The 24,692-nt window shown below is 50.6% G+C and overlaps 1 protein-coding gene across 5 annotated transcripts in view; it reads right to left on the minus strand.

Annotated features, from left to right (window-relative positions):
* RGS6 (regulator of G protein signaling 6) overlaps positions 1-24,692 on the minus strand; it is a 617,420-nt gene that overhangs the window by 12,436 nt on the left and 580,292 nt on the right. For 2 of the 5 annotated variants that reach the window (XM_040226155.1, XM_040226154.1), the window contains 2 exons: positions 18,710-18,799; positions 14,495-14,544 (listed from right to left, as the gene is read on the minus strand). In XM_040226155.1, coding sequence (XP_040082089.1) covers positions 14,515-14,544; positions 18,710-18,799 — 120 coding nt within the window. In that variant the 3' untranslated portion in view covers positions 14,495-14,514. Of the gene's footprint in view, positions 1-1,117; positions 1,185-14,494; positions 14,549-18,709; positions 18,800-24,692 lie in introns of all 5 variants that reach the window. The other 3 variants (XM_040226156.1, XM_040226152.1, XM_040226153.1) reach the window with 3 other exon arrangements.

Consider the following 24,692-nt stretch of genomic DNA (forward strand, 5'->3'; position numbering starts at 1 on the left):
CAGTTGCTATTGGCAACAACTTGATTCTACTTTTTTCCCAACTAGGAAGTTCAAGTGACCCAACCATGGCCACAGGGGAGAGCGCTGCTGAAGTTTAGTGGACGAGACAGCAGGTAGGGTTACTGGCTGGGCAGTGTGTTTGATTCTTCTCAGGACCCACAAGGACACCAACCCCACCCTCCTAAGGGCACATCTCATCTCCTGTGAACACATTCACACAGAACACATCCATGGGGTGGGGTCCTTGGTTAAGGCACTGCCAAGGCAGGGTTTTGAAGGCAGAGGTGGTCAACATGCTGACTGTCTCCCACTGCCCCAAAGCATCATCTTTCTGGGGATGTCCAGATTCATTTAGAAGTATATGCAAAGAGGGCTGACTCATTTCTCTCTCCTCCCTATTATCAGGAATGCAATTAGGTGGGCATTTATCAGACAGGTATTCCTAATCTGAAAAAGTGTAACAGGGGACAGGTCAAGCAGCATTTTTCAAGACATCTCTGGGTTGATGGAATTCCTAGCCACCGGGAACCTTCTTACTTCCCTCTGAACCCTTTTCACATGTCCCTGCAATGCTGGACAGGTGATGGGTTGGTTCCTTAGCCCTCTTCTCCCCTGGTGGTCTAGCAGGTAGAAAGGTGAGATTTTCCTGTTTCCCCCAGGACTTGGCCCTGGGCCACAGATTAACAGTAACGGAAGCTGTAAGGGGGTTACTAAGCATAAGGATGCTGCTGTTGGATTTAAAAACATCTTCAAAGGTAGTGGGCATTTCTGCTAGGGGCTCAGGAATGAGTGACAGGATCAGTACCCAAAGACATTATTTGAACATTGCCTCTAGGACAACAGACTCATCTCCCTGCCACTTCTGGACCCCTTGGCTTCTTGCTTCTCAGGAAGAAAAAACAAAACAAAACAAAAAACTATAGTGTAAAAAAAAAAAGGGGGGAACATCAAAAAAAGGATGCCACTGACTGTCCATGGAACTAGGGCGTGAGAACAGGAAGGGTGGGTGGAGATGAGGCCATGGACACACAGATCATCTCTTCTGGTTTGGGGAGCACCTTCTGTTGCAGAAGGCCTCCAAGGAAGGTTAGAGCGTGCGGACGCCGGGATCACTCACCCACTGCTGGAAGGAAGCCGCCTCGGGGGTGAAATGCAGCGGCCATTCTGACTCTGCGCCAGCAGCACTAGGCAATTGTGTTTTTAGGAAGGGAAGTGAAGAACAACTTATCCAGCTGAAACCGTGAAGACTGGTGGCTTTAGGGGAGCCCCTGCCCAGACGTGCACCCAAGCAGCAGCAGCAGCAGCAGCAGCGGCGGCAGCAGCGGCGGGCGGGCGGTCCACGCGCGGAGGCACAGGCAGGTGGGCCGCGTACGTGCCGCACGCACCATACACTGGACACGGGAGCGTGCAGCGGGCAGGTAGCACATGCGCCGGTGGACACAGCCGTGCACACGTCCCTGTGCGCGTTTACACCACAGGCACTTACAAGAGCGTGTCTGCAAGGTTCATAAGCAACCACGTGTTTGGCTGTAGAGCTTTACCTCAGACTCCTAAGATGCCCATCTAAAGCATTTACCTTAAGAGACATCTATAAACCCGATTTTCCTCAGGACAAAGGCATTTATTTGAGTCAGAGGAAATGGCTTCTGTGCTTCTGTTTCTGTCGATACTACAAGTAGGGGGAGTGTGCACCCCAGAGGGCTGGTTTACGAGGGATTTCAAGGCATCCCTGGATTTCAAAGCCACTTGGTCGTAACTCCTCCGACAACCCCTCTTTGTAGTATAGCACTTAAAAGAGAGAAGCCTCTGTTTATCTGGCAGACGAAACAACCAGACTTGGGGAGGCTGCGCTGCTCAGGGCGGCTCCAGCCGGGCAGCGAGCGGCGAGATGAGAGTTTCTGGGAATGAGGCTCTGCCATGTGGGGCGCTGCCTCTGGAGAACTGGAGTTTACGCTCTTGCTAGGGGAGAACTAGCTTTGATCTGGGTCTGGAAGCAGGAGGCTTCTTAGGGTCCTGCACCTCGGGGGATGGGAGCAAATGCCAGATCCTGGCAACATAGGCAGTGCTTCCCTGGTGGCCCTCCCCATGTCCTGGCACCATGCTGCTACAAGCCCCCAGGTCCTACAGCTTCCTGGGAAGAGCAAAGGGGCCCTGGGAAACAGACCACAGGGCAAAAGCCGGTCTGCTTGGTACCACAGTCCCTCGGTTCTGAGGGAAAGCAGAGAAACCAGCTCTCTGAGTTGACTTTAAAAATAAGACAGTAATAATAGCTACCATTTATTGAGTAGGGTCATGAGCTGGTTGCTGTAATAAATGAATGTGCTTTGCACACACTGTCGTATTTGAGATATCTGTGTCCCCATCCTCAATTGCTAAATAAATACAGTAATACCTACTTTGCAGAACACTGTTGGAAATCAGATAAAGAATAAGAGCTAAGCGTGGGCTGCAGGTAACATCATCATAATAGAAAATAATAACAATACAAAGAGTTATGCTTGAGCTTATATACTGCAAACACTATGCTAAGCATCTTATGTATTTTTTCCCTCCTAATCACTTACTCTTTTTTTTTTTTTTAATTTGGCCACTGCCTATATAGCATGTGGGACCTTAGTTCTCTAACTAGGGATCAAACCCACACACCCCCTGCATTGGAAGGCTGAGCCTTAATCACTGAACCACCAGGAAAGTCCTTAATCATTTCCTCTTATCTCCTTTTTATAAGGTGCAGAAACCTAGGCTTGGAGGTACTGCCTGACTCACAGAGTTAAGTGGCAGAGCTGGAGGAGAACCTAAGTCCTTCTCAGGCCAAGATCTGCACGACACGGATGCCAACACTGTGACACTGTGAGCACCCAAGACACGGCAGCTGTTTTTGCTATGCCCTCATTTAGTGCCAACGTCCACCCCAGGCAGTAGACGTCATTGTACCCCTTGGGCAAGTGAGCAACTTGCCTGGGGTCTTATCCCAACTCCAGGTGGAGAAATAGAATTCAACTGGGGCTGCCCAACCCCCAGCTCGAGCCCACTCTCTACATTCTGGTGGGCACTAAAGGGACGTTGTTGTCGGGGACAGAGCTAGTAAGTCATCTTCAGTAGGGGATGAGAATGCAGTTGGGGGAAATATCACTGCTAGGTTTTCAACAGCATTTAACCCCAGATGGTTGGTGCTACTCAGATAGCCAACTGCCAGCTGGCTAAAGAGCTGCGCAATGGTTCAGGGCAGTCAGCTCCCAGGGGACAGCTGGAGCCTCTCAAAAGAGACTCCTGCCAGGGCAAGATGCACCTTGCTGGGTAGTTCTCCCCGCAGTCCTGGGGAGGATGGAAATAAAGGGGACTCAGATATCACACCTGCACAAAGCTGTTGAAGGGCAAGCTGGGGACTCTGGCGGCCACCCTGTCACTCCCCCACCCCTGCCACATGCCTTCCTGGTGATCCTTCTCCTAACATCCTGCACATCTAGAAACAGTTCAGCAAAGCTGTGATTGAAGGCCAGCAAATGATAGGCTCTGAAGCTGTCATTACCAAGGAAACCATCCTTGAGGATATGACCACAGGATGGTAACCACTCTCAAATGCTAATGGTTGGGTCCTTTACATATTTAGAACCTTCCAGCATTGTCGAGGACAGAGACTCCACCAGCAGTTCCCCTTTACTTTTGCTGCAGCTCCTAAGGTTTGATTGAGTTTTGTGTCAACTGCTCCATGTGTATTTCCCAACTTAACCTGCTATGATGTAAACGCCAGGCCCTTTATCCTTACTTGACAGTCGTCTTTTTCCATTAGGGGTGGGGATTCAGACGCACCATGCTCTTGGTGTAAATGAAAAGGCCAGGGGGCAGGGAGTCAAACCATTCTCCAACCCTGTGAAAAAGTACAGTCACGCTCCCCAGTCTGGACCTCCATCTCTCTCTCTCCTCTACCTCTGATATTCAGGCATTAATCACCCACCACAGAATTTTAAAGGCCTGTTATGAGGGGACATGGGAGAAGGAAATGGCAACCCACTCCAGCATTCTTGCCTGGAGAATCCTGTGGACAGAGGAGCCTGGAGGGCTGCTGTCCATAGGGCCGCACGGAGTCGGACACGACTGAAGCGACTTAGCCTGCATGCATGCATTGGAGAAGGAAATGGCAACCCACTCCAGTGTTCTTGCCTGGAGAATCCCAGGGACGGGGGAGCCTGGTGGGCTGCTGTCTATGGGGTCGCTCAGAGTCAGACACGACTGAAGTGACTTAGCAGCAGCAGCAGCATGAGGGGACATAGTAACAATCAACTCTGAATGGGCTTTCTTTAGCTTCAAAATGCATCTTATTAAAACTTTGCTGCCTTTATCGGGATCGCCATATTTAATGAGAGGCCTCAAAGAATTTGAAAGCAAAAGATGAGGAGAGGAAAAAGCCATAAGCTGTAATCACCATAATTATACAATTCCATGAGGAGGTGAAAGCAGCCCTGGCAAAGCCTGGGAGAGGAGGGAGTGTCATTTGCAATCAGGTTGGTCCTCAGGACAGCGGGAAAGAATGTGGCAGGATAGCTCGTCCCTTCCCCTGAGTTGGGCTGAAGATGAGTCCTTATGGCAGGGCCCAGGAGGAGGGGGCCCATGAGCATAATTTCCCCTTGCTCTAAGGTCTCAGGGGGCGTGTTCTGCTCTTGGCCTGGCTGAGAAAGTTGGGTGCCAATTTGTCCACCTGGAACCAGCAAGTAGCATTGGGTAGAGGCAACTGGCTCGATCATCTTTTCTGCTCTCAACAAAACACCCTTTCTGGATGGGAATGATGTCAGGCCAAGCTTTCTCCAGTGCAGAGCCAGGGAACCCACCGGCTGTGCTCAGCCTCCCTGAGCCCATGGGTACGAGTGTCCTCCGCTCACTAATCCCCTCCCAGGCATTTGGGGAGAGAGCCTTGTTGCCCAGGGCTCAGTTGCAGAAGCAGTGATTGGCTTAAACAACCAAAAACAAAAGGCAAGGATGACTTTGCCTTGCTTGAATTGCAATTGCTTGAGTTGCAATTGCTTGAAGGGCAGCAATTCTTCTTCTTGACAGTGGTCTTGCTCTGACTTTATCATAATCTAGCTTTATTTTTTCCTTCAGTTCAGTTCAGTTCAGTCGCTCAGTCGTGTCCGACTCTTTGCGACCCCCAGGCCTCCCTGTCCATCACAAACTCCCAGAGTTCACCCAAACTCATGTCCATAGAATCAGTGATGCCATCCAGCCATCTCATCCTCTGTCATCCCCTTCTCCTCCTGCCCCCAATCCCTCCCAGCATCAGAGTCTTTTCCAATGAGTCAACTCTTTGCATGAGGCGGCCAAAGTACTGGAGTTTCAGATTTAGCATCAATCCTTCCAAAGAAATCCCAGGGCTGATCTCCTTCAGAATGGACTGGTTGGATCTCCTTGCAGTCCAAGGGACTCTCAAGAGTCTTCTCCAACACCACAGTTCAAATGCATCAATTCTTTGGCGCTCAGCCTTCTTCACAGTCCAACTCTCACATCCATACATGACCACAGGAAAAACCATAGCCTTGACTAGACGGACCTTAGTCGGCAAAGTAATGTCTCTGCTTTTGAATATACTATCTAGGTTGGTCATAACTTTTCCTCCAAGGAGTAAGCGTCTTTTAATTTCATGGCTGCAATCACCATCTGCAGTGATTTTGGAGCCCCCAAAAATAAAGTCTGACACTGTTTCCACTGTTTCCCCATCTATTTCCCATGAAGTGATAGGACCAGATGCCATGATCTTCGTTTTCTGAATGTTGAGCTTTAAGCCAACTTTTTCACTCTCCTCTTTCACTTTCATCAAGAGGCTTGTTAGTTCCTCTTCACTTTCTGCCATAAGGGTGGTGTCATCTGCATATCTGAGGTTATTGATATTTCTCCCGGCAATCTTGATTCCAGCTTGTGCTTCTTCCAGTCCAGCGTTTCACCTGACTCCTCTGCATCCTTCTTCTCCAGTCTCAGCAAACTCACTCTATTTGATCTGTTCTCCTTTCCCATAGTTTATTTATAAACCTATGATAACATGCAATGTTTCACAAATATTTAATGCACCTGAGGATTCTCCTTGGAGGAGGTGGGTGGAATCCAGTATAGAACCTGCTCTACAATATCCCTGGCCATTCAACATCTGAATGTTTCCAGGGAGCTCCCTGTTCCTTGAGGTGACATAATCCACGCCTGGGAAGTTGATACTGCTAGAATATTCTTAGTAGAGTGACCCTGCCCAAGTCTTCTATCCATTTGTTCTAGCTTTGTCTGGGACAATCCAGAACTGCCCACTCACTCTAGGAGACAAACACACATAGAGTTCCTGATGGTTTCTGAATCTCCTTGCATGCACGCTAAGTCGCTTCAGTCGTGTCTGACTCTTTGTGACTGTAGCCCACCAGGTTCCTCTGTCCACAGGATTTCCCAGGCAAGAGCACTGGAATGAGTTGCTAAGCCCTCCTCCAGGGGACCTTCCCCACCCAGGGATCGAATCCACATCTCTTAATCTCCTGCATTTCTCTTTACCACTAGCGCCAGGGCAGGACGTGTGTATATACTTCAGTTTCATCTGACTGGGCTTCCAGAGTCCTCAGCTATTCTTTTCTAAATTGTCTCTAGTTTGTTGAAGTTCCTGATCAAATGAGAGAGCTTGAAAACAAGATTCAACACAATCTAGAGCAACACTGAGAGCAACGGAGCACTTCTGACCATTCCACTTTTATTACAACCTAAAGATACTGAAAAAAAAAAAAGTGATTGCCTCCCACTTTTACTTGTATCAAGCTTGCAGTCAACTAGAACCCCCAGAGTTTTTAAAACTTGAATTACAGTGAAGGCTAGGAATGTCATCCTGTAGCTGTGAGACTGAATTTCTTTTTAACATAAATGTTATGTGGTTAAATTATACTTGGTTGTTTGGACCCATCATTCCACCTGAAGGAGATGGTCTTAACATGGCAGACCATACTAACTGTCAAATGAGCAATACCTTTTAGATGTGCATCTTTGAATATGACTGGCATGTTTGTCTCTTCATCTGAGCCATCAAAAAGGATGTTGGACTAGACAGGGCTGTGGCTGGACCCTTGTGGCCACAGTCAGAAACTGCATGTCCCACGGACATAGATCTATGAATTCACCAGCCATTTGGATGCTGACACTGCCGGGGTAGCTATACACTCTCCACCCCATCCCACCATCCCTTCCATGGGGGAGCCCCAAAACAAACACTCCAGGGTCTTTCTCTCCTAGGCCTTCGGGTAACATCACTGGACTGAAGACCCCACTGTTCCAAGCTCTTTTCAGGTCCCCTGTGGAGTCCCAGTTAGCATTCTGCTTCACAGCAACGTTTTAGGGATTGTTCCTTCCTACGGATTTGTATCCTGCCTTTCTTCCAGAATACCATGCTTCCCAAACTCAGAACCAAAGTGCTCATTTGCTGCTTACAAACAGGAAGACTCCTATGTTGCTTTTCACCAGGAGCTCATTTTGGAGGAATGCCACGGCCGTCTTATTTCTCAGCCTTTGAAGTCCTCAGACCTTGAGCACTCTGACTTCCAACCCTCCAGTTTGGACACAAGCAGAGTTGGGTCTCTTCTCCCTGACCTTGCCATTGGCAGTCTGGTCTGCTTCCTAGGTTCCTGCTATTCCAAAGCCTGGCTAGCGCCTGGAGGTTTCTCTCCTGCCCCTTGTGTGATGCCACATCTCCCCTGGCAGGTCCAAGGCAGATTCTGTCCTGGGCAGAAACGGGCATCCTGTACCCCACTCAGGCCTGTCCTCCCTGCTGCTCATCCTGCCAAGTGCCCTGCCATCGGTCACCTTCACCCTCTGCCTTCTCACTGGACAGATGGGAACCCTGGGCCATCCTCGCGTGGCTGCCTGGGGACAGGTGCCAGAAATCTGACTTCACAAGTGACAAGGAACAGGCTGAAATCCCACAACCCCATCAGCCGCTTCTCAAGTGGGAGCTCCTTCAAGGACTTCTTTCCTGAGTTGGTGGGGTGGGGAGGGGAGGTGGGAGGAAGGCTCTGTTACGGCAAAGGGCTGCAGGTCAGCTCCCAAAATAGCTTCCTGCCTGGCGCATCCATCCCCGGCTTGCCCCCAGCCTGCCTTGCGGGAGACTGGCAGGGCTGCGATTTGGATCGGAATCAGTGGCTGTAAACACACAGCTGTGCCTTTCTGCCTCACAGGAGTCTTTCACTTGACTGCTCGGCACATTGGGGTCTGGGGAAGGCAGGAGCTGGCCGGGTGGGGGAGAGGGAGGAGGAAGGAGCAGTTTTGCAGTGCCGAGCTCTCCCGTGTCCGGGGGCTGAGTCACTGGTGCACTTTTGCTCGAGTGGGCACTCCGCAGGGAGAGGGTTTTTGGCTGCTTTTGGTTGACAGATGAACCATCAGCTACAATAGCTGGGGGCCGGGCATAGGGCTGGGTTTCTCAAAAATGACCACTTCTGACCTTTTTTTATCAATAAAAATCACCCCCTTCCCCAGGGTTTCAGAAAGACCTTGTCCAGGGCCCTCATCGAGAACCATTTATCTCTTTGTCGCCTCTGTATCCTGCCAGCCAAACTGATTCAGCCATCTTAACATATTATCGTTGGTTTGCAAAAATCAGACTTTTACATTTTCCTTTTCTAGCTACAAAACTAAAAGAGTAAACATGCTTTTTCAAACTTCACTTGGACCCGAGATGGAGAGAGAGGAATAGAGACTGGAGGAGACTTAACCTTCTGCTGACTATGACCAGGATGACATGCCCTCTTGTGACCTCTTTTTGGGCATCTCCAAGAGGACAGTGGCGAGCCAGCTCAGAGGTCTCCAGGGACCCAGAAAGGGTGGTAGCAGGAGGGAGGCAGTGTAATGCTGAGGTCCCCAGATGCTCACACTTCATTTTTCCCCGTGCCCTTGCCCCATGCCCATGGTGACTTTGCAGTACCCGCACAGGGCCCACCTTTCTGCCCAACTGACCTCACCCCACCTCCCAACATACACCCAGCTGGGCATCCATCCCAGAAGGGTGGGCACTGCAGCACTGGCGTGGTTGACAGGGTGTGCAGTACTTAACCTGCTCTTTGTGACCTCTCTCTCCCTGCCCTCCAGGGGTCACAGTGCAGAATGAGCCCCAAACGATGGAGGGATGGGGCCTGTGGGGTCAGGGGGCTGCGGCACTCAGTTCTGCCAGTGTTGATCCTCAAATGCTTGTCAAAGGATTTTAAATGGACACCCAACTCAGTTCTCTCCTTGCTTTAATTCTCAGCCTCCAGGGTGGGCAGCCACTTTTCAGGCAGGCTCCTCTCTCATTCTGAGGGATGATTAGCACAACTCGAAAATCTCAGGACAGAGAGAAGCACAGACCCATAGAACGTCCCAGCTGTAAAGGGCCCTAGTCCATGCCATTGTACACAGGACAAAACCAGGGCTGGCAATGGGCCTGACGTCACACTGGTAGCAGGCTGAGGCTGGAAGCAGGAGTCAACCTGGGCAGGGCTCTGAGGAGTTTCCCAGAGTCCTAGGGGGAAGTCCTCACTTCCCAGGAGAGACCAGTTCATGCTTTCCCTCCCAAGCATGGCTGTGAAATTCACCTCTATCTCTAGGCAGACCTGGGTCTCACTGCTGCTCAATCAGAGGGCTCTGAGATCCGAAGGGAGCAGGCTGGCGCTATATAGCTTGTGACCCTGACATCCCAATGGGGCCCAAGGACTGTGTGAAATCAAAAGCAACTCTAAAGATTTTTAGCCCACCGTTCCTTGCTGAAAGGATCTGTTTGACTGAGGTCAAGGCCCTCTAGGGGCTCTGCTGTCTAGGTGTTTGAGAGCTCATTTCAGCGGAGCCCAAGGCTCTGCCCTGACATGCTGAGGGGGAGGGGCAACAGCCTCCAGGCGGGGAGAAGGAGCTGCTGTGTGTATGTGTGGGTGGAGGGGGTGGGCTGATCACCCTGGCTGCCTGCCCTCTGCCTTGCCTGGAGGGCCTCAGCCTTCCACTTCCAGTTCAACACCTGGGCCTGGGGCTGGAGGTTTCTGCATGCAGAGCTGCCCAGGAGGTGGGGGGAGGTTACTCTCAAGAGCTTTTCCTTGGCTTCTGGGGTGGGGGCGGCAGCGGGGAAGGGAGAAGGCGGGTGACAGCGGGCTCCTAGGGCTTCCCGGTCTCCTTCTGACTTCCCTGCCGCATTCCTTGGCAGGCAGGACTGAAATGCTTGTCATGGAGATGCTGCTTGGTGCATGCCAAGGCTCCCTCAGCTCCCAGCCCTTACTGTTTCATTTCCTAGGAGCACCTTGGCAAAGACCAACTGTGACGTTTTCTTAGGAGAAGGATGAACACCTGGTTCCCATCTCTGCTCTTCTCCGAGGCCTCCAGCAACAGCTGTTCCTTTGTCCATCTCGGGAGCCTGAGGCTACAGCCGATGAGGCTCTCAAGAGGACAGTTGGGGCTTTGACTGAGTGCCCAGGCAAAGGTGTCCAGGGAGGCTGATGCCACCGTCCCTTGGGGCTGCCACTTCTAAGTTAAGTGCTGTCCCTTGTACAAAGATGCGGAGGACTTTTTCTATCTTCTCCTCAGAGTTCCTCTGGAGTTCTCACCAGATGGCTTTGGCCGCCACCCGAAGAGGGATAATTCAGTTGCTGCTGTTGAGTCTTGGTTAATGGCCCCTTGCTACTTCTTGCCTTCCTCCCACACATCCTTCTGTCCTCTGTGTCAGAGTTGGCCCTTACTTTGCAGTAGACCCCAAAGGAATGAGCACGCCCAAGAGAGAGTAGTGGAATGGACAGTCTTTCCCCTCTGGCCCCCTTCACACCCTCGAGGTCATCTGTTGACTGCAAAACCAGGGAGATGGCAGGCTGGTTGGTCCTGAGCAGTGGGAAGTGGTCTTCAGTTAGAGAAGACCCTCCTCTCCCGAGGCAGCAATGCCTGGGACCTCCAACCACAGAGTCTGAAGAGGAGATGGAAGGCAATGCAAACACAGTCTACAGAAGCTTCCTATTGTGGCTTTCGTATTTTATAGCCACTGTGAAAGGACGCTTCCCAGTGCACAGAGCTGGGGGAAAGAGGCTCTGTTCATCTGATCTGAGGCCATGTCTGAGCCCCCCCACCCCCAGCCCCTCACTTTAAGAACCTGCTATGTGTCAAAGCTCTTCCTGGGCCCAGGGCTCCTGTGAGCAGAGCCACCCTGTATGATGGTGTGAGTCATCCACTGTACAAGGGCAGATGAGGGTTAAGAAAGGGCTGAAATCCAGCTGCGCTTTGCTTGGCCAGCTGGGCATCTGTGGGGTTGGGCCCATCAGAAGGATCCTGTTTTCTGCTCTGGATAAAGATGCACTATGGGCTGGCTGCACCATGCCATGGACTTTGAGTGATATTCGCTTCTGAACTTGGGCTGGCCCTATCAAAAAGCAGGCCTTTATGCAAGCTCTGTGGCTCTGGCTGGCCAAAGTACACAGTGCTTTGGCACAGCATAACCCCTATCTGCTACTTGCTACTCAAGTTCTGCATGACTCAGAATGAAGCTTCCACTAAAAGGAGCCATGTGAAAACCAAAGCCTCTGCTGGGGATCGTAAGGCTCCTTCTGCACTCAAACTAGCATGGCGCCAGCAGCTTCTGTGAACCATACTGAACTCCTTTCTAGGATCCCATGTCAAAGGGGGCCTCTGTGGCCTTGCACAGATAATCCCTCCATACCATGATATAGGGGTCTTAGAAAGAACAATTTGCTTTCTCCAAATGTTCCTCCTTTACCAAGAAAAGAAAGAGCACTGCATGGGAGAAATGTTGGACCCAGATTCAGTCTTGATAAGAAGTTAGCCGACCAAGATAATGAACGATCTGGATCAACATTTCCTGTCACTGGTTAGTCCTGAATGGCAGCTGGCCTCACATATCCCTGGTCCAGGGACTGCCCAGCTTCACTCCCTCATTTTCCCATGATGTGGATGATCTTTATTCATGTATTTTCCAGGACCATTATTGCTATTGCACTAGCCTTTCACTGGGTTTTATAGTTTACAGTATACAGAAGATGAAATATTCATGTAGACCTTCTTTCAAAGAAATCAAGCACTTTATGTACATTAGATCCCGAAAATGGCTATCAAATTGCAAGACATATTGGCTGACTGTTTAATTTTGTTTGATTAGAATACTGGGCTGTGAAAACCACATTCTTGAGCTCCAGCCTCAAATATTCTGAGAGTTGCTACCGCTCTAGAGCTGTGGGTCATTTCCTCAACCTCAACCTCATCTGGTTACCCCAAGTGGTGTCATCTCAAGATCACAAGGAGCATGGATGGATCAAAACAAGTCCATCTCTATTTCTACTACTGGAAACAAAAAATCAGAATGCATGACCCTTTAGAGTCTTTATAGAAAAATAACAGGCAACTTAGGAATGTTTTGGTTTGGAAGGCTGGGCTTTCTCTCATATAGATTCTAAAAATCTCAGGAGCTTAGGAGATTTTTCTCCTTCAGCTGGCCCTGAAAACATCTCTCTAAGTTCTCCCAGGTGTACACTTCAAATGCTTGGAAGGTGTCTGGTGCTTTCTCATTCCAGACACTTTGTTAACAGACCTTGGAGAACCACTGAACCAACACCACTTTTGGGAAGAAGGGACGTCAATAAATGCTCCTCGCGGAGCTTCATCGAGATCATGTTTGCTCTCCCAACGCCCACTTCTCATGAAAAGCAGCCTAGCGAGATCTGGATGCCTCATCTGAGGACCAGGCTTCTTCTCACAGCCTCAGCCCATGTAGTCAACCTGAAGGGCCTGCCTGGGGTTGCAGGAGTTTTGCTTTCTCCATAATATACTCTGGGCTTGTCAACAAAATCCCTGAACATTCTCTACTTGCAGCCTCCAGGCCTCAGAAGAGAGGGAGCAATGAGTTCCCACCACTCTCTTATCAGCCATCAGGGGTGGAGGGACTCCCACGGCCTTGCCTCCAACAGCCCATGGCAGCTTCTTGGTGCATGAAGCTGTATGGCTGCGGCAAACCAGCCATGAAGACAGACAGGGGATTACAGGTCTGACATTCTGCAAGTTCTGATTTCTCATGAGGAAAGACCATAGAGAGAGAATACCAAAGAAGAGATGGGATGAGCACCCATATTTTAATTGCCACCTACTTGAGTTGCTGTGAAGCTGACATCTAGCAAATTCAAAACTGTTTAAATTTGGTTAAGATGTATCTAGCTATTACAGGTAAAAGACCAGGTTGCTGTCCACCCAGAATTCTTAGAATTTATGTTAAAAAGATAAAATAAAGATACTAATCACACAGTAGTCAGGTTTACAAGGACTCTCCCCTGCAACAGAGGGAGGAAAAAGGCAAGTTAGCATCATTGGGTTTCTATCCTTTGGGAAGCGAAATTTGACAAATTCTATGCATGGGATGTTGGCTCCCTGGCTGCTCGCTGGTTGCATGTGAACAGTGCAAGATGGGCTGCAGGAGCTCAGTAGCCGGTTTCAGGAAAGAAGGAGACTGGCTACTTCCCGTGTACCAAGCCCTATGCCTCAGTTTTACAGAGTATGTGTGCATGCTGTCGCTTCAGTCGTGTCTGACTCTTTGCGACCCTATGGACTGTAGCCCGCCAAGCTCCTCTGTCCATGGGATTCTCCAGGCAAGAATCCTGGAGTGGGTTGCCATGCCTTCTTGCAGGGGATCTTTCTGACCCAGGGATGGAATCGGCCAATGCCTCTTGCATTGGTAGGCGAGTTCTTTACCACTAGAGCCACCTGGGAAGCCCAATCTTACAGAGAACATTACGGAAAAAGGAGATGAATCTGTGCTTGACTGCAGACCACAGTTCAGAATCTGCACCAGGCACCACGGGGATGACCTCCCCACCACGGCCACGCCACCCCGTGGCTACTGCCCTGTCACGCTATGCAAAGGAGGCTAACAAGGGGCTGTCAGGGACATGGGAACTCATGCAGAGGCCACCAACACACACATACACACACACGCACACGCACACACGCCAGCTGGACCTCACCGCCAGAACCCATGCAGCACGGCCGCCTCCTGCACACGCAAAAGCCACTGGCACAGCAGCAGCAGCTTGCCTCCCGCACCCGCGTGGCTGCCAGAGTCCCAGAGGGAAATTTGGATTTTTTTTTTTTTTTTTTTTAATGAGCTACAGTTCTGAGCCAATTTATTTCATGGTCCAGCTAGACAGGCTTCTCCCTGGGCTGCTGCAGAAGGTGCACCCACCGAGCAGCCCCAAGGGTGGGGGCGGGGGTGGTCCTTCCTTCTCGAAGCCCCCTTGCACAGGAGAGCAAATGTCGGGCCAGGGGCTGGGTGGGGGGGGCGTGCACCCGTCTGCAGGGGGAGCTGCTGGGCCTTTTGTCTTTTGCAAACTGGTCCCTAGGAGAGAAGCCACTGACACTCGTAGAAGACCATGGGTGGGTGTGCTGAGGGAAGAGCACTGGGCTCCCTCCCCTCCCGAAGGAAACGACAACCACCACCGAGAAAAACGGAAAGAAAGCCGAAGAGCCAAAGAAAACCAGCTGAACTTACCACACTGCGAGTGAACTTTTCTAAGGAAGTTCTACGACCTTGCTCACTTTCTGGCTTTAGGGGAAAAAAAGATAGGGAGAAAAATACAGAAAAAAAAAAAATTCTTCAGATAATACATGGTTCCTAAACAGCAGCAGCCGCAGCTAATGAACCAAAACAAAAGCAAAACAGGGCGGAGAAAAAAAAACAAAAACAAAAACAAAACAAAAAACAGGAAGAGAGAAGCAGCCAGCGCTGTATGCGGGAGTCAGTGGGAGAGACAGGAAACAGAAGCCCAGGAGAGATGGGGCTGCCTCCTCAGAGCAGCAAGGAGAGAGGGGTGTTTGCTTCTAGAAGAGTCATTCATCTTTCTTCTGGGCTGGAGTGGGAGCCACCGGGCTGGGAGCCGGGCCCTTGGGAACAGCTGGGCAATGCCTGATCTTTGCTTTCAACCAGCCAAGCCCCCATGCAGGGAACAACTGGGGGCCTCAACTGGGGACACAGTCCAGACCAGCTCCCAGGGCCAGTGGGATGTCGGGGGGATGCTACTGAGATGTCAGGAAATGGCCGTGCGCAAGGCGAGGTCATCAAGTCCTCCTTGAGTCTGGGTTAGGACTTTCTCTGAGATCTTCCAGTCAGAAAGTTTGCTAACTTTCAGGACATCCTTGAGGTCCCCTAAGGACGCTCTTTCTGTATCCTGAGATCAAGGAGGCTCTCTTTGCCCTTGTCTTTTGCAACCACAGAGGTCTTGGGTCTCAGAAGGAGTATTCTGGACAGAAAATACTCTTCCAGTACTTGGCCAGGTGACCCCTTCCAAGGTTTACTCATAGCAGGCGGCAGATGACAGGCAGCTCAGGAGCCTCTTGGGGAGTCTCAGCTGAGGGCACCCCCTCCCTGCCACCCCCAATCCCCCTACAATACACAGAGAGGGAAGAGGGGGCAAAGCCTCATACTCCCCAGGCCAGGCAGCTCTCCTCTATGGAGAAGGGGGTGTGGCTTGTATCTGGCCCTCTCCCTAGGTTTCCTGCTTTTCCAAGGGGGGAGGAATTACATCCCAAATACCTGCTAGTTTTTCCTAGAGCCCAGCTCCGGGGTCCTGAATCCATGCCTGGGAAATCTGGAGAGTACACACACTCACATGGACACACACTCACAGACAGACACTCTTACATGGACACACATACTCAGACACACAAAACACACACTCACAGACACATACACTCCCATGGACACACATACTCACAGACACGCACCCTCATACGTGCACATACACTCTCACAGACACAGAGCAAATAATGGAAGTTAGAGAGCTGAAGAAGCAGCCAGGGGTCTGGGGGCCTGCAGGACGTGCTGGAAGCCAAGGCGGCAAAAGTGACAGTCACTGTGTGTCACTGTGGACAAGGTCAGACAGCTTCCTTGGCCGTCATGTCCTAGCCCCTAGGCTGGCTGCTGAAGACATAGAGGATACTGGAGGAGGAAAATGCAACATGAATGACACACAGCAGCAGAGCCAGGCTGGTCTTTGTCCTTCAGACGCAGCACTGAAGGATATATGCTGGGCTTGGCACCATACCCAGTCTGCACTTGGGGATGGCAGCACTCAGCTTCAATCCAGTGGGCAGCCTGGGGGCTATCCATGTGGCTCAAATCAGGCCGGTCCTAGGCCCCACAGCTGGAATTCTGTGCCTGTCCTTCTCATCCCCTGGCTATCGAGTGGCTACTCACAGAGAGGGACCATCAGCCTGACTCATTTGGCTTCCTCTGCCTTGCAGAGGCCCTTGGAGCTGCCCTGGAAAATCATTCTTAAGCGTCCTGGCTATGCTTATTCCCTCAGTTGTGTCTGACTCTTTGAGACCCCATGGACTATATAGCCTACCAGGCTCCTCTGTCCATGGGATTCTCCAGGCAAGAATACTGGAGTGGGTTGCCATTTCATCTCCAGGGGCTCTTCCTACCCCAGGGATTGAACCCAGATCTCCCACACTGCAGGTGGATTCTTTACCATCTGAGCCACCAGAGAAGCTGGAGGGGTCCTGGGGGGGTCCTCAAATTGTCCTGGAGGGGGTCCTCAAATTGTCCTAAGGGGTCCTCCAAGCTCAGCTCACCTGCCCCCTGAGGACTTGGCTCATCAGAATGACTAAGATACTTGGATAGAGGATGGATTAGGGAGGAAGGGTCGGCAGGCTGTGCCCCCACAGTGCATCAGGGGACTTTGTGAGCAGAAAAGTGAGGCCGCTTTACAGCCCGCCTCTTAGCTGGGACTATGGCTCACATCCCTTCATGACCTGGACGTGTCAATCTCATGGTGAGCCCACCCCTAGCAACAGAAGACACTCTGGGTCTACCTGGAAGTGCTGAATTACAACTGTAGTCCATGCCTGGAGCTCAGGGGGAAACAGAAGAAAAGGTAGGCTTGTCACTGTTTTTAGAAACATCTACCCCCTGAATATCGAAAGGGCATCGGCTTTGGCAAGAGCTTTCAGCCCCCAAGGACACCCCTTGAGAGGGCTGAGATGAAAATTCTAATAAATTTCACTGGTGACATGTCACAGCAGGCCATCTGTTCCTGCCTCACTTGAGTGACCTCCTCTGTGAAGCTTTTCTTGTACAGGAGGACTTGAGGACACAAGAACCTCAGTCCCACTCCTTGCACAGGAGTGTGTTTTCCCTTTGCACTCAGACTCACAAGGAGACTGAACGGCCTCTGGCTTCTTCTGTGTGTGTGGACATGTATGTGGACAGGCCCAGGTGACCCCAACTGTGGGAGCCCACGATTTCCCCACACTGGGATCGGTTCAGGGTCTTGAGCTGCAGGAAATAAAGAACGCTCACTTTGACCTCCCCTGAGATCTGGGCTGCTGATACTAAAAGTCTTCACCTTTCTTGAAAAACTGGGTATCAGAACCATTATTTGGCAGGATGTCAGCCCACTCCATCAGGGCCCCTCCACCTCCACCCTCCTGCCAGGGAGCTGGCTGGAGGCTGGGCTTCACGTTGTCCATCATAGGAGTGACATATGCTGGAAAGGATGCAAGCCCAGAAAGCCGGGTCTCGGACACTCTGGGAGTCCCCCAAATCTACTTCTCTTTCTAAGACTCTCAGGGATGGTCTCAGGGCTACCCAAGGGCAGGTGAGCAGGAGAGAAATGCTCTCCTAGTCTAGAGAGTGACGTGGTTACCAGCCAGGTACACAGGCTCCCAGCCCATGAGGTCACAGCACACAGAAAGAGGGGCTGCACGACTGAGAGAGGCAGCCGGACCGACAGTGTGTCGCTGGACAATCGCAGGCTAGGGGACTGCCACCAGGAGGCTGAGAGGGAGAAAAAAGAGATGCACGTGGTCTTAAGCAGCGAGGCACACGAGTCCTGGAGTTTTGCACGAGGAGAGCCACACCGAACCCCTCGTGGACCTCAGATCAGACCCACAAAGCGCAGAGTGTTCGCTGGCACACTGGATCCATGAGCCAACCCCCTACCTTCCCCTTCCCTTACTCCCTGTCCTTCCAGCTCTGCCTTCCCTCCTCCCAGAAATCCAGCCACATTCATTCCTGTTCCAATCACCCCTCACTGCCTGCATCCTGGGGGGGGGTGTCCCTGCACCCCTAAATCTAGACCCCGAGGGCTGCAGGGAACCAAGACTTCATTCAGAGTGGAGGGCCGGGAGGGAGGAGCTAGGATGCCGTTTTTTCTTGGTTAAAAGAAAAGGCAAACGCTCTGGGGCAGGTGGCAAATGGGAGAGAGGAAAGGGCAACAACCTCAGGCAGGATTTCTGGTGCCCCATCGCCCCGGAAGAACTCTAAGCCTTTCTATGCAGAGGGGGCTGCTGAAATCCTTGCCTCACACTCATCTTTGAGCACTGATCGGGGCAGGAAATTCTGTGGGAGGGGGCTGGACCCGGCAGTGGTTTCCTCAGGGGTTCGCTGATGTCACAGCCAGCCCTCTGCTCCTGGGCTGTGCCCCAGGGGCCTCCTAGGTGGTCACTCCCTCCACTGTGGGCAGACAGGCAGATGGAGATGCTGGGTACCGGGAGACAGGAGGCCACACCCTGGACCTCAGCGGGATGGGCCGGGGTGGTAACAATCCTAATTTTCTTCTACTGGAGTGGAAGCAGGGACAGAAGGGAAAGAAGAAGAGAGAAAAGAAAGAAAACCCAAGGGATGGTTTTCTCACGTCACACCAGCAGCAAGCAGCAGGCAAAGGTCAATAGAGCTAAGGCAAGGCTGCCCTTCCAGGGATACCTTCTTCTTGGCCAGTAGCAAGTCCTGGTAAGCATTGGACCGGAGGAAGCGGGCATAACTGTCACTCTTCATCAGCTTGTAGATGTGCTCCTGGGGAGGTGGGAGATGGGAAGACACAAGAAAGAACTGTCACCCAACACTAAAGGGAATTGCAACCCAACCAGCCACTGTTAGGGAAGAAACAAAGACAGACTATGCTGGTGTGAACTTGGAAAAATAGGTAACATGTTTGCTTCGTTGTTTCCCTTTCCCCCACTCAGAACACATCAACTAAAACCCATTTTCTTTCTCAGCCTAAAAAGATCCTTGAAGATCATGTCCCGGAAGCTTTGTAATTGGGCCTTGGTGCCACACTGAGATGCGCTGTTGCTTAATGATTAAAACCACAGGCCCAGCGACAGGAAGGAAGAAACTACTGATGGTCCCAACCACTTGGATGAATCGCAAAGGAATTACCACGAATGAAAAAAAAAAGCCCCAGAAGGTTTACATACTATATGATTCCATTGATGTGACATTCTCGGAATGACAAATCATAGAAACAGACAACAGATAAATGGTTGCCAGATTTCAGGGACGGGAGAGGGGCAAGGAGGGGAGGGAGGTGTGGTTACAACAGACAACAGGAAGGGTTCTTTGGTGAAGGGCCAGTTCTGCATCTTGTCACATCTTACACATGTGATAGAGTTGTATAGAACCTCTCTCTCACACACACACGTACATGTGAGTACAAGAAAAATTGGGAAATCTGAGAAACTCAGGGGATGTAGCAATGTCAACATCATGGCCATGATACTGTGCTATAGTTTTTGCAGATGTTACTGTTAGGAGAAGCTGGGTAAATGGTATAGTATTTCTTATAAGTGCTTATGAATCTAAAAGTATCTCAAAAAGATTAACTAAAAAAAGTAGTCCACAGGCAATGATGCAATTGGGTCAGTTAATGCTGACTAAGGTCCATCTAGTCAAGGCTATGGTTTTTCCTGTGGTCATGTATGGATGTGAGAGTTGGACTGTGAAGAAGGCTGAGCGCCGAAGAATTGATGCTTTTGAACTGTGGTGTTGGAGAAGACTCTTGAGAGTCCCTTGGACTGCAAGCAGATCCAACCAGTCCATTCTGAAGGAGATCAGTCCTGGGATTTCTTTGGAAGGAATGATGCTAAAGCTGAAACTCCAGTACTTTGGCCACCTCATGTGAAGAGTTGACTCATTGGAAAAGACTCTGATGCTGGGAGGGATTGGGGGCAGGAGGAGAAGAGGATGACAGAGGATGAGATGGCTGGATGGCATCACTGACTCGATGGACGTGAGTCTGAGTGAACTCCGGGAGTGGCCTGGCGTACTGCAATTCATGGGGTCGCAAAGAGTCGGACACGACTGAGCGACTGAACTGAACTGAACTGAATGCACATCAGGGCCACCATCCCATCCTGGAAGAGTGCTCTTAGAGCCAGATCATGGGGTCTTGTGGGCAAATATGCCAGAGGCTGGGGCATGGTGGCCTCCTGGGCTCCTAGAGCCATTACATTCTGGCCATGGCAATGGATTTTACCCTTGACTTTTAGCTAATTCCTGTAGCCTCATGATCCCTTTCTAATAGATCTGTCTTCATTAAGGACAGGGAAAGCCAGGTTCATTACAAGAGGGAGCTTATCGATTGAAAAAGGGTTATTTATCAGTTGAAGTGTAAGGTAGCACAGCTGCATGGGAAAGCCTGGTTGTCCCAGGAGAGGACCTGTTAAAAGGAGGGTGGGCTTTCCCTAGGGAGGGTGGGATCGTTAGGTGGGGAAGCATCTTCTCTGATGTACACTCCTTGTCCATCCCGTGAATGTGGATAAGGGCCCCAGGGCTTGGAGGAATGGAGAGCTGGCCAGTGAAGAGGATGCTCCTTGGAAAGGCTGGACTGGTCATTAATGACCTCTTCCTCAGGTATTCTTCTCAGGGGATGGGTGAGGTAGACACCTTTCCTCAGTTGGGGGCACCCTGTAGAGGTACCTGGCCATTTTTGAGATGCTGGTACCTTCCAGAGGAAGCTGGGTTACATCAAGGGCTTGCTAAAACCCTCTCCCTACCCATCTCAAAAGAAAGTGAAGGCATGGACTTCCCTGATGGTCCAGTGGTTAAGAATCCACCTGCCAATGCAGGAGACACTGGTTTGATCCCTGTTCCGGGAAGATTCCACATGCTGCAGGGCAAGTAAGACTGTGCGCCACAAATATTGATGCCCACACAACAGAGCATACTGTGCTCTGCAGTGAGAGGAGCCACCCCAAGAAAAAGCAGCCTGTCTCAGCAGAGAGTACTCCTGGCTCACAATTAGAGAAAGCCCATGTGCAGCAAATAAGACCCAGCACAGCCAAAAAAACAAAAGAAAGAAAGCGAAGGCAGAAAACAACCATCAACTTGGTGCCATGTGGGTCCCTCTCTGGCCATCTTAAGAAGGACCACACGCGGACCTGTTTGGGCACCAGCTTCATTCTTGCACAGATGATCCAATATTTACAAAAGCATGGTACAGCCCTCCTCATGGGAATGGGACCACTGCTAGGAGCCAAGAGAAATGAAGCACTGGCTTCGATCTGAATCTGCTTTGATGATCCAGATACGTTCTGAGTTAATAAGCTTCGTGAGAACACGTGTTGCTGAGTGTTTTCCTGCAAATTTCAGACAAAAATCCAGCCCACTCTGGTTTAAGTTCCCTGTGGGAGCAATGTGTTTTTAATCTCTTTCATGTGCATAGCGTCCAGTGTGGGGTTAAATGTTAGCAGAATTTATGCGGCTTTTTGGTTCACCAATATACTGGTCTGAGCCTGCAAACACTGAGCAAGTTTACAGGCTCCATACTTGTTTTGGTTTATGATCAGTTTCTGCTCTCTGTATGGAAGGAGACGGAGGATCACATTCAACTCAGAGGAGGTCCCTATGTGGGCATCTTAATTCAGCCCTAATTGTCTCAGAGCCCAGACTGAGAGACATCAGGGTCTTTGCATTTGTTATCTTTTCAAAGTGGCCTAACATTTACATCTAAGGTATGAATGGAGAAGACTCTGGAGAGTCCCTTGGACTGCAATGAAATCAAACCAGTCAATCCTAAAGGAAATCAACCCTGAATATTCATTGGAAGGACTGATGCTGAAGCTCCAATACTTTGGCCACCTGATATGGAAGAGCCAATTCATTGGAAAAGACCCTCATGCTAGGAAAGATTGAGGGCAGGAGGAGAAGGGGGTGACAGAGGATGAGATGGTTGGATGGTATCATTTACTCAATAGATATCAGTTGGAGCAAACTCCAGGAGATGGTGAAGGACAGGGAAGCCTGGCGTGCTGCAGTCCATGGGTTCCCAGAGTGGGACACGACTGAGCAACTGAACAACAACAAGGTACAGATGCTAACCCAGAGCAAAAAGGGCTCACCGTCTCCTTGTTCTTGTCTCAGGCACGGCTTCTGTCTGGCCAGCAGAGCCAGGTGGCTCCTGAGTCATCTGGATAGGCGTGTCCCTCAGGCCTGGACTTTCTCCAAACCCCTCTCCAAGGCCACAGCCCCCTGCTTGTTGCTCTGATTTGTCACAAGAATCGAAATGCTCAGGAATATCTCACAAAATTCCCCCTTCTGCCCCAAGAGGAGTAAGGAAACCTCTCCTAGCCCAACCCTTCTGGCCTTGAGAACAAATTTCACCCTCAATCTAGCTAATTCCTCCAAGTCATCATAGGCAAGAAAAGCCATTGAAAGAAAGAATTTGTCAATTGAGAAAGAACAGAATAAAGCAGATGACTCAGTATTTGTTCCCCCAAAATATTTGTTGAGCATTTCCTAGGTGCCAGGCATTGTGTCAGACACTGAGATCACAGCATGAAAGAGACAAAAGAGCTTCTTGCTGTCATAAAACTTGGATTTCATTGCACAAGGGTGGGCATGACTAATTGAGCTAAGGGCTACAAGGAAGAAGTTCAGGTTCAAGGTGCTGTGAATGGGTAAAATTGAAGATGAATTCCCTGCCAGAGGTGGGGAATGCTGGTCTAACAACCAGAAAGAGCCTCATCATGGCAGGAAGAGCTAAGGAGACAGGAAGTATCTCCCAGTTCCTGGTCTGGTCAACCAGAGAAAGAAGGATGATCCAGGGCTGAGGAGGAAAGCGCAGCAAACAGTGGTCCCCTCTTTGGCGGTGGGAGTCAACGTGGGTCAGAGGGACAGTTTGGGCTCTGCTCTTGTCCTAATGTCACATGGCATCTTGACAATTTGTTGCCAAGGCCAGAGCCAAGGCAGGGACCGCGTGGGGAGACAGTAAAGAGAACACTGCCTGTTCAGGGCTGCACGAGGTGGTCTCACTCTGCCAACCCTATTGCTAGCTCTTGACCATCACAATGACCATTTCAAATTGCCCCATGAGGGAACAACCACAAAACAACAACAGCAGGTGGAAATCATGGTCTGAGCAAAATGGAATCGAAGACGCAGATCCCTCATGCCCGCTACTGTGGCTTCAGGCCCCTCTGGCCGGGGCCTCCTTCCCCACTGTCTATGGATCCAGGGCTCTCCTCTGCCCTCCTCTCCTCCCCCAAGCAAAGAAGCAGAGAAGCGGAGCCTTTGCTGTACCCACTGATGGAATTCTGTTCCTTCCTCCTCGCCAGCTTTTTCTAAGAAACACAAAGACAGTAAACAGGGGGAGGGGGAACGGAGCACTGAGGTTTTTTTCTGGGAATGAGAACTAAGATAGGACTCAGGGTCTTTGGCCGGTTCCCAGATGCAATGAGTTTATCACTGCCAGGGACAGCAAGTGTACAAAGCTCTTGGCAGTGACCCCGACTGATTTATGAGGGGTTCTGGTTTGTTTCCCCTGCTTTGCAGACAACCAGTCTTAAGGAAAATGTATATCCAGGATCTGCTAAGAGCAAGGGAGCTGCTGGTGAAACCAGTGAGCCCCTACCCAGAGAATTCCCAAGGGGCCGGAGAGAAAGAAGTTTGCATTTCTCTTCTTTGCTTTTTCTTGTCTTATTTTCCTCCCTTCCTCCTTCCCTCCTCCCCTTCCTCTCTGCCCCTTTATTTCTCCTTCTTTTCTTCCTTCTTCCCTCCCTAGATCCCTCCCTTGTTCCCTCTCTTTCTAAAAAAAGAGATGATTGAGTTAACCATGAACAAGCAGAACTACTAGGGTCCACATCTGCCTTCCTGCCATGTAGGGAGGCACCTGCTCCAGACAGGGAGAGGCTCAGTCTCACTGGCAGAGAAACTGACGTTCTAAGGCCCTGAGTCACACCAAACATCTCAGCCACAAGTCTCAGTGGGGGAAGGGGCTCAACACCCCTGTGGTGGGTGACAGGGATGTCACCCTGATGAGACCCTCCGCCCTCACTTCCCTTCTTGGGCTCGGCCCTGGGACAGGAGCTTTGCATACCTGAGATGCTAAGGCAGAAGCAAAACCAGCTGGAACTATGGGCAACATTTTAGAAAACCTTTAAAGGGAGTATAATCTATAAAAACATTGAATGGCTATGTTGTACACCTGAAACTAATATAATCTTGTAAATCAAGGGTACTCAAAAAGAAAGATTCTTTCAGAAAAGACAGGAATGGAGAGAAAGAAAACAGAAAAACCCCCAAAAGATGACCAGAATCGGTGGAGTCCAAGACACACGCAGGAGGTGGAGGGAGTGAGCAGTGTCTCAATGTCTCAGAACCACACCTGCTACAAATCAATGTTTTGCAGGGAGAGTCCTCAGCCGGAAAGCTCCTTTGTTTTTAGACAAAACACAATGGCCCTCACAAGTGCTGGGGAAGGTAATGAGACAAATGCCCAGGCTTTGGGCCCCGAGCGTGCCAGAGCAGCTGGCTGACTTAAGAACACCCTTAGGTCCTCCTCTTGGCTGTGGGTTCCTGAGGCAGTTATGATCTCATTCCCCAGCTTTACAGCATCCTCCTGGGGTGGGAGGCCACTCAGCTGGAGCACTGCACAGCTGCCAAGAGCCCTTCTTGGGATTTTCAAGTG

This window comes from Oryx dammah, unplaced genomic scaffold (assembly GCF_014754425.2).
Source record: "Oryx dammah isolate SB20612 unplaced genomic scaffold, SCBI_Odam_1.1 HiC_scaffold_26, whole genome shotgun sequence".
Classification (NCBI taxonomy): domain Eukaryota; kingdom Metazoa; phylum Chordata; class Mammalia; order Artiodactyla; family Bovidae; genus Oryx; species Oryx dammah.